Genomic DNA, 10,557 nt, shown 5'->3' on the forward strand with positions numbered 1-10,557 from the left:
GGTTGGCAATAAGAACACTAGCACATTGGGGGTGGAGTTAGAAGCCTGAGAGGCGAAACGCATATATATCTTCCTTAGTGCAGAGTCAAAATTTTTGTGTGAGAGCAGTAAAATTAAAGTTTTCAAATTTTGATTGGGGACAAAATGTTATTTTTTCAAAATTTTTATAGAAAACAAGTGAAATTTTTTAAAATTTACATGTATTTTTTTTTTAAATTGAGATGGGCGAGGGCTCTCCTTGGCTCCACCTTTTGGACCCTCTTCAATTTTTGAAAAATTTAATTTCTGTCATTCAACATTCAAAAGTTTTGATTTGGCTCCTCAATTTCAATAAACATTGACTTACCATTGCTCATTAAGAGGGGGGGGGGCATCTGGCCAACCCAGCCTCATTTTGGCAGCTCGAGCTCAATCTCGACCAATATGGATTGAGCTCTGGTCCTATTTAATTCGAGTCCAATTTAATTTTAATTAAAAAAATAATGAATATATATATATATATATATATATATATTATATTAAGCCTTCAATGTCAAACCAGGTCCCAGCCTGACTCAAACCCGCCCCGACCCGGGGGAGGGTGCCCAGTCTTCCCCGTTGCCCAACGCTTTGCCCGAAGGCCTCCAAACACGATCGCATAAACTCGTCGACGCGAGAAGGGAGCGCGGACTGGTAATTCGACGAAAAGGCGAAGGGCGAAATGGGGAGAAAGGATGAGAGCACGTGACAAGTCAAATACGACAGACGGGATGGGTTCGCAGCGCGAGTTGGGCGAGACAAAAGGGAACCCCTTAATCCCTTGCCGAGCCGCCTTTGACTCGGCCCCTCGTCCCCACCCCACCCCACCGGCCGATCGCAGCGTTTTCTCCCACACAGCGCCGGCCCCCTCTCATCCCCTTTATCCTCCTCTTACCTTCCGGCCATCTCCGGCGGGATCCCCCAACCGGAAAAAGAACACGGTACTCTCTATCTCCTTCTTTGTGTGCCTGTGTGTTAGACGGGCAGAAGTAGAAGATGGATATGACGATGATCGGGCCAGATCCGGCTGAGAATCGCTCTGAAAGAGAGTTTATGTGCTTTTCCTTTTCCTTTTGTTTCCTCCTTCCGCGATCTGAAGTGGGAATTCCTGCCTTTAATTGTCAAAAGAGCGGTCTTGTCTGCTTTATTTCATATTTTTTCTTCTGAGAAAGGGTTTTCACTTCGGGACTTCTGTTAATACATAAAGACATATTGTTTCCCCAATGAGGGTTTTTCTTCTTGTTGCCTTTCTCGCTTTGGGTAGAAAGGGCCTTTCAGAGGGACTAGAGTTTCTTTCTTTCGCGGTTCGACGATTGTTGAGCGGGAAGGGTGTCAATTTTCTTCTCGAATCTACGAATGGATTTTTCTGATTCCTGTCACGATCTACTTTCCTGGTTGATTTTTTGGTTCCTTCTTTAAGCTGTTCTGCTGTTGCTCCCTGTTGGTAAAAGGAGCTTCGCCATAGAGATTAGTGTCTCCTTTTCCTAGATCAGTGATTTTTGTCTGGTGATCTATAGGTCATGTTTCTATCTCAGACGTATTACATGCTAGCTTCAAGTTGAATACGAGTTCTGCCTTGATGATTCAGCTCTGAGGTTGACCAACTGCTGAGGCGGATGATCATTCTCAATCTGAACAGTGGCTGATAATTCTTCGTTGAACATGTGGACGGTTATTTATGATAGTCACAGTAATATGTTCATCTACGCCCTTCATTTGACTTCGGTTGGAAGAGGAAGCTCTGCAGTACCTTTATTAGCATCGGATCAGTATTTACTGTTCCCCCACAAAAAAAAGGACGATTATAACTCCCTGATATTCTCAAAACATCCTTGATCTTATCCTGCGTTGTTCTAATCTTGAACCCTCAATTCTTTGACTGTAGTATTTTTTGGGTTCGAGATAGTCAAAATATTGCCATCGGTCAAAATATGGCAATAGCAGTATTCCTTCAGCGCATGTCTTTTGGTGAACTATCTTATCATCTGTTCCAAGTGAAGCTAGTCTTTGTATCTTTTTTTAGCTTTTCCCGTTGAGGGCTTCAATCGATGAAAATGTTTAGGTTATGTTGTCCTATTTGTGCCATTGTGTAATTCTTTTTTGCTTTTTCTAAACTTCCAAGAATTGACCATTTTAAAGTAGTAAAGAGTGTTAACTCTCCCTTGAGTCTGTGCCTTTGTGTGTTTTTGTATATTTTTCTACTCCTGAAGTTTCTGTGACTTATGTGGTTAAGAGTATGCTTGGGTTTGGCTTTTACCAGTCACCAAGCTCCTACTTGTCTGCTGCATGCCGAAGCTTTTTCTTTCCCTCTACGTTCTTCTGGAACCTGAATACTTGGTTTCTGATATATTTTATATCTTTTAAGGAATTTTGTTGGTAAAACAGTGTTTCTAGTTTCTTTATTTTGTACTTACGCAAATAATTTGCAGGTCATTTTCTGCTAGTGGTATCAAGTGAGGAAAATGCCAGGTGGCGGTTTCAGAGTTCTGCATCTTGTTAGACCTTTCCTTTCATTTTTGCCGGAGGTTCAAAGTGCTGAAAGGAAGATTCCATTCAGGGAGAAGGTCATATATACAGTTATCTCTCTCTTTATATTTCTGGTGTGCAGCCAACTCCCACTTTATGGCATACATTCCACAACCGGCGCAGATCCATTTTATTGGATGCGTGTGATTTTGGCGTCAAACCGTGGGACTGTCATGGAATTGGGTATCACTCCAATTGTAACTTCTGGTTTGGTCATGCAATTATTGGCTGGATCAAAGATAATTGAAGTTGATAACAGTGTACGTGAAGATCGTGCTCTTCTGTAAGCTCTCTCTCTCTCTCTTTCTCTCTCTCTCACCCACACACACACACACGAAAACTAACAGGCAGGTATGCAGAGACAGACACACATATCAAAATTCGAACTGTAAGTCAAAACTAACACTTTTTCAAAATTAAGGTTCTTGGGATTTTAATGGTGAGGGTTTTCTTGGTATTTTTTGATAGGAAAAATCTCATAGAATATCCACAATTTTTTATGACAAAGATCCTAAAAAATTAGGTAAAAATAAAATAAATGGGAAAGTAATAAAAAATAAAAAAACAACTAGGTAAAATTATGAAAATGATGTTTTAGTAATTATATAAGATAAATAATTCAACTTTTAAACTTTGAAACAAAAATAACTTAAAAATAATTTGAAAAACACAATAAAAATTTGAAAAAAACAAAATAAATTCATTTAATCGTTTTTTTATAAAAAACACAATATTTGTGACTGAATATATATATATATATATTTATATATATATAAAGATCTTGGGAGTTTTCAAAAACATTTAAATGTTAAAAAAATTAAATAACAATAAGATAATGTGAGAAGTCATAAAAAATGGCATGATGAAAGAGAACTGCACAATAGAGAATCTGATTTATATACTAAATCATTTCTAGAGTAGTAATCAACTATAGTTGCTTCTAGGCCTGTGGTTTATTTTTTATTTTTCTCTACACTGACTACCCCACAACAAATTTGGGGGCTTTCCAGATTTTCATAGGTCAGTCATTCTTTCCTCCTCTTATTTTCCTTCCCCCTTTCCTTTGCAACTTCTCTCTTCCTTCTTTTCCCATACTGTTGCTTTTTTGTCCTTCTAAGCTGCTGTGTTTCAATTCAAGGCTTTGGTCTTATGTTTCTTCTGCTGCTTCCTCACGCACACAAACAGGTGGCGACTTCATGCTGTCCACTACTTTAACGATTTAACCCTGGCAGTTGTTTCTTTATGCATCGCTGGAGCAGTTCCCGCAAGAAGCTGCTGCTTCTTTACTGAAGGGCACTCTATTTCTTCTTTAAAAGATAGTTCATTTTCACCTTTTAATTGATTTTTAGGAGAAGGGGGGCATCATCTGTTTTAAAATTTACATATTGCCATTTTTAATAACGTCATGCAGAGACTGCTGTTTTCTTTTTTGCAAAAGCACTGAAGCTTGCAGGGAAGCAGAGTGCCTTAAACAGCGACCATGCACAAAATGGCAATAATATCATAATAACATTGTGATATCATCATGATGGGTTTACTTGCTGTTTTTTCCACCATGTCATGTTATTTCCCTCTTCAGCAATAATATTACAGTATTTTCAGAAAAGGCAATAATTTTGATGCAAAGCTGGAAGTCAGTTATTAATATAATAGTTTAGTTTAGTACAATTTTATGTTAAAAGTGAGAGCGAGCAAACATTCTGCTAAAGCCTTGCCCTATGGACATTGAAGGCTATGGGCCACAGTTTGTTAGTGTTGGCATATGCCAGAGGCGATGCTGTCAAAAACACTAGACACAGTTTAACCAGTGAGCTATGTCACATTGGTTCCTACAAAGAGCCCATTGCACTCAAATATTATGTACACTAGGTTCAGGTGTCCACTCTCTGTAGAACTGCTGATAATTGATGGTTGTAATATATATATACATATATATATATATATATAGATATATATATGTGTGTGTGTGTGTCATTGTCACTGCCACTCCTTGCTTGAACCCAAGTTTTTTTGCTTTTCCAGAAAAATAGTGTGGCTCGCATCTTCTTCCACATCAGCATGTGCATACCACACATGCATTCATGTGATGTAGGCAGTGATTTCAGTGTAGCACCTAGGTGGCACGGGAGACATTAGTGGTTCCAAAGGGATACAAGTAAAGTGCAATATTAATTGCTAAGATTAGCAACTGAAGCATTTCATAATGGAAAACTTATGACTATCAATATGTGCGAATGAAACAATTAGAATGTAAGTTAACACTCTCAGTAAACACTCCATAACATGAAATAAACATAATAAAAAATTTTGAAATATCAATGTGGTGAATGTTATGTAGCATGAAGCACAGGTCTACAAGATACAAATGAAGATTGATGCTTGTTATAGAGCATGCAAAATCTTGAAGTTTCCTAATGGCTAAAGTGTTACTAAGTTTTAAATCTTCGAAGCACTAATCTAATTAACATGAGGAGGGAACATAAATCCTAAAAGGCAATCACAACTTCTATGCTTATGTTGCTTGTCCTAAAACTGTCTTTTAAATAATAATAATCACAAATATCTCGTTTTATTCGAAAAAAACGTGATAAATACGTTAAATATAAGTCAGCCGTATAAAACGTCAATAAAACGCGTCTTTTTCAAAAAGACGTCAGAAAATAAAAAACGTAAAAAATACATGTTTTTTTCGCATCTTTTTTGCTTTTTTTTACTGGATGTTAGATTTTTTTTTTAAGTGTTCAGCCAAACCATGAGTTTCTATCTTTAAAATGTATTAAATAAGAGAGAGAGGTGATTAACCAGAAAATTAAGCATAATAAAGAAGAGAGAGCGCTGAAAGGTGCATGTAGTAATGAAGATTAATTATGTAATAAAGAGGAGAGAGAGATAGTTTACAGAAAATTAGATGCAATAAAGAAGAGAGGGAGAGAGTGGCCAGCTGCTCATAAGAAACCCCTAATTCATAGCACTAACTCCTTCATTAACTCAACCTTCATATCATGCACTAACTCCTTCATTAACTCAACCTTCATATCATGCGGCTGAGTAAATTGGGTATAGCATGGAGACCAACCAAATTTATTATTTCGTAAATCTTACATATGATTATTATTTGCTTTTAATGTACTACTTTTCACCTACATCCTATCATGTTATCTAATCATTTTTCATAGTCTTATTATTAGTTATTTATTTATTTATTTTACTTTTACCTAATTTTTAGGATTTTTTAATTTATTAATTTTTTTCGTATAATACCTGTACACGATATATGTGACAATGCGTTTTAATACAATTCTCATAAATAACAAAGTTTTAGGAAGATTGACTTTCACATTGACAAATCAATACTTGCCACTTAGCATAGGTTTGCACTTTTTTAGAAAGATCAAGACCCTCAAAGTTGTTGACCTTTCCTGCTTCAACTTTCTGACAGGAGTTTTAAATTTAATGTTTTTGATGTGTGTGTGGGTGAGTCTGTGGTTTTGACCATATCCTGGCTTGATAGTTTATGTAGTAAAGATTGTGTCTGATATGGTTTTGAAAGTATCCTTACCAAACTGATGCATTCAGATCTTTATTAGAACTGGATTGAACTGATGCAGACCCAGTCTCCTAAATACCAAACCCCAGTTATGTAGGTTGAGAAGCACAATTGGTGAATGAATTAAAGAAGACAGCTGTTCCAACAATTTCATGCTCCCATCCATGTAATAGTTAATTTCAAAATTTATGTTGAATATTTCTTGGTAACGTTGCTGCAAATGAATGTAAAAGTTTTTTTCTTTTTTCTTCAGTCTTTCTCCAGGAAAAATTCAATCCAAAAAATCTAGCTGGAGCTTTGTCTTATTTTCTTTGTGTGACTTCCACATGAAAAGGGAAAATCCTTATTGCTGAACAATTTTATTGTTTGCAGGAATGGAGCACAAAAGTTGCTTGGGATTTTAATCGCAATTGGAGAAGCAGTTGCATATGTTCTTTCTGGGATGTATGGTAATGTCAGCCAGCTTGGAGCAGGGAATGCAATTCTAATAATTCTTCAACTATTCTTTGCTGGTATCATTGTGATATGTTTGGATGAGCTTCTACAGAAAGGATATGGTCTTGGATCTGGCATTTCCTTGTTCATCGCAACCAATATTTGGTAAAAAAGCTTGACACTAGTTTTCTAGTGCCTGAGTAGGTTAGTTCATGGTCGACACTCACATATTGTGTTTAATGCAGTGAAAATATCATTTGGAAGGCATTCAGCCCCACAACTATCAATAGTGGCAGAGGGGCAGAGTTTGAGGGTGCTGTTATTGCACTGTTCCATTTGTTGATAACTAGAACAGACAAGGTCCGAGCACTTCGTGAGGCATTTTATCGTCAGAATCTTCCTAACGTGACAAATTTGCTCGCAACAGTTTTGGTTTTCCTTATTGTCATATATTTTCAAGGCTTTCGTGTGGTGCTGCCAGTGAGATCTAAAAATGCCCGTGGGCAACAAGGCTCCTATCCAATCAAGCTTTTCTACACGTCGAATATGCCTATTATTTTGCAGTCTGCCCTTGTTTCAAACCTTTACTTCATTTCTCAGGTTTAAAATTTTTCTTCTTCTGTGCAGTCATGAACTCTGAGATTAGAAGCTTTTCATCCTTATGGTTGGAAGCGACTTACGTTCCTCATTTTACTGGTTTATCAGTTGCTGTACAGGAGATACAGCGGGAATTTTCTAGTAAATTTGCTTGGGAAGTGGAAAGAGTCTGAATATTCAGGTGGTCAGTTTATTCCAGTTGGTGGCCTGGCATACTATATTACAGCACCATCCGGGTGAGCAAGTTAACAATCATTTTATTAGTATATGTTCATTGTGTTCTTTTAGTAATTTATGTGTTATGCATGTTCTTTCTTTTCAGTTTCTAATGCCCCTATCCTTTTTTTTAACTTTCTTTTCTAGAAGCTGAATCATTCAAAGTTGTTTTACAGCTTGGCAGACATGGCAGCCAACCCGTTTCATGCTCTTTTTTATATTATTTTCATGCTATCAGCATGTGCATTGTTCTCAAAGACTTGGATAGAGGTGTCTGGCTCTTCAGCAAGGGATGTGGCTAAGCAGCTGAAGGTAAAGCTATCATGCTATCATTTATCTGTTTTATGTGGGTCATGTTCTACTATAAGTCCTGGCTTGACTCTAATTGCTGCAACCATGACAAAAAAGCTCGTGCTTCTTAGGAATTTTATTTGGAACTATTATCTTGCTTTCACATGTTGCAACATGGTGATCTCAAGTCTGGATAAGGTGAACTAAAAAATGCTTCAGGTGCTTGGTAATCTAATGTGCAGATTGTTAAATGCGCATGTGAACATGACAAAGTATATCACTACAACCAACTATAAATCTTTAAAATAGGTGTTAGAAAACAAATACGTGTAAATGTGTTTGATTTGCAGTAGAAAAGGAAGCCGATTATCTTTAGATTCATTTTCACATATTTGTAAGCCTTCTGTCAATATGAGATTCATGTATCTGCGTAGTTGCTGCATGTGCTGCATGGATTTGGAGTGTTTTTTGGGTGTCTACAAACTGATAATGTTTGGCCTGACTGCTATCTGAAGGAGTTACTAGCTTGCTAGCATTACTTATTTGATCAATTTGCTTTACCACTTGTTGAAATGATGAACTCTAACTCATCTAAAAGATCCTTTCCTAGGCAGCATAAATGTCTTAACTTCAATCCTAATAGATGGGTACTGCCATGGTTAAAAGAATTTGAGCTGAATTGATTAGCTGGGAGTACATATAGGATATGATGATTTTCCAATGTAGGCTAAATGGTTTGAAAAATTTACAGCATCTATTTCTATATTGTCACTATGCCCTTCTTGTTGTTGCCCATATTGTTGGCCCCGACTCTGGCTAATGGTCTCAACCTGTCTGTAATACTACGTGCAATGCTTTTTCATGCTCTTCTGGTGACCTCAGTATATCCTGAGGAATGGGAATGCTTTTTTTCTTTTGTTTTTTATTCGAACATGAAAAATGAAATGCTCTTTTAGTTTTTTTGACGGTTGTTGAGTCGGGTATTAAGGGCCATATTTTTTCGTATTCTGCTTCAGATATTCTTTTTAGATTATTTTGATATTCTTTTCTTGTTCATAAAGTACTGTTTTATATTACTTTTTTTTGTCTATTATTAGAGGGATCTGCAAAAATCCCGTTTATGATTTTTTAACGTTGCATCTTGAAGCTTAAAAAACCTGAGGCCTTTTCATCGCCTGATATCCGTCCTTGACATGTGGAAATTTTGTTCGCAATTGTTTCATCTGCTTTCTTCCTCGACACCTTCTCATGGTCTGCTCCTGATCTATAGGAACAACAAATGGTGATGCCTGGTCATAGGGAGTCCAATCTTCAAAAGGAATTGAACAGATACATACCCACAGCTGCTGCCTTTGGTGGTATGTGCATTGGTGCTCTGACGGTGTTGGCAGACTTCATGGGTGCCATTGGTTCTGGTACAGGGATCTTGCTTGCAGTGACTATCATTTACCAGTATTTTGAAACCTTTGAGAAAGAGAGAGCCAGTGAACTTGGCTTCTTTGGATTCTGAAAACGCTAATGGTTCAGGAGAACAGGGAGGTGGCTAAGGCTCCCAGCAGTTTTGGTGAACTGTGGGTTATGTAGAATAGGTTCCTCTAGCACAATGTAGCATATCTTTCATTTGGCTTACTTTGCCTTCCCGTGAAAAGAGAAGGTCTGGAAGCAACACGCCACGATCCACGATCTGTCTCCTTTCTCCAGCCAAATCAAGATTGAAATTCTTTGTTTCCTACCGCTCGCTAATCATGAACAATTTTTGTTTTTATAATTTTTAGTGTTGGCAGTTTGAAGGGATCTGTTTCCTTGTTTTGGTGAAATTAATTCTGTTCTGTAGGATTGCTGATGAATGAAATTTGAGATATGTTTTGTAGAAGGTAATTACCTCATCTCCACTGCTGCTAAAGTTGGATTTTTATTCTTGGTTGGAAACTCTCTCTTTGATGTCCCACTCCCCCCACCCAGGTCTCACTCCCTATCCAGAGCGCTGGACCCTGGGGCCAGGGGAAAGGAGGACATGCTGCAGCAGCCTCTTCGGGATATCCAACCCCCCTCTCTCTGATGTGTGTCCATAAACGGACAGTGCTGAAAACATGGAGCTTTGTATCAAAAACTCCTTAAGCTAGTCCGACAGTGGTGCGTTAAGGGCCCAATCTGTTCATCTCATTGAGTTCAGTCTTCTTCTTGCACAACGGAGACACCTCTCTCTGAAGGTTATGCTTTGAATCACCAATCTAGCTGTTGTCTGTTGATGCGTCAAGGTCCATAAGGATATGAGATCCTTTTAGGACCTGGTTAAAAGATCCGGTAAGCTCTGGACATTTCGAACAGCCATTTTTATGGTTCAGGATGGTATGCATTTTAGCCGCTTTCCTTTACGGAGCAGTAGCAGAGCTATAGTGTGGCTGGCGTGGCCTTTTCCAAAATTCATTGCGGTGAAGCTGGCCGAAGGTTCCGTTGCATGTGGTGTTCACACCATACTCAGGTTGATGCCTCTTTGAGTGTTCCTCAAATGAAAAAACATGGCTCCTTCACGGTCACAGAAAGGTATCAAGATGGCGAGAGTCCCCTTTCTTCCCCTGCCCGGGTGTAGAGGTCTTACGATACACTATTCAGCTTGATCGTCATGCATACTATCATTTTCATATGGACTCCTAACCTTTTATCATTTTCATATGGACTCCTAACCTTTTATTGATAAAAATTTAGCGTTGTACACAAAATATCCACACAAAAACTCACGGGAGTACAAGCGCTGCAAAGCCAAAACCAGCGCTCAGGCAGTCAGACGAAAGGACTATTTAGCTGTATGCATCGGAGGCATCAATAATTCAATGATTTGAACAGGAGGAATGTTGTCTTCAGCTATTGTGAGATTCGGAGCCATATCTTATAAAGCAAAAAAACTGTTAATCAGGTGGCTCCTTTCA

The 10,557-nt window shown here is 38.0% G+C and overlaps 1 protein-coding gene across 1 annotated transcript; it reads left to right on the top strand.

Moving 5' to 3' along the window:
- The first annotated feature begins 800 nt into the window (after nucleotides 1-800).
- LOC116257524 (uncharacterized) lies at nucleotides 801-9,508 on the top strand. The gene is made up of 7 exons (XM_031634362.1): nucleotides 801-959; nucleotides 2,448-2,827; nucleotides 6,464-6,691; nucleotides 6,772-7,126; nucleotides 7,232-7,359; nucleotides 7,516-7,651; nucleotides 8,901-9,508. Exons 2-7 carry the CDS (start codon nucleotides 2,481-2,483, stop codon nucleotides 9,138-9,140), a joined length of 1,434 nt encoding a protein of 477 aa, XP_031490222.1. The 5' UTR covers nucleotides 801-959; nucleotides 2,448-2,480; the 3' UTR covers nucleotides 9,141-9,508.
- The last annotated feature ends 1,049 nt before the right edge of the window (nucleotides 9,509-10,557 follow it).

Source organism: Nymphaea colorata, chromosome 7, assembly GCF_008831285.2.
Source record: "Nymphaea colorata isolate Beijing-Zhang1983 chromosome 7, ASM883128v2, whole genome shotgun sequence".
NCBI classification, from domain to species: domain Eukaryota; kingdom Viridiplantae; phylum Streptophyta; class Magnoliopsida; order Nymphaeales; family Nymphaeaceae; genus Nymphaea; species Nymphaea colorata.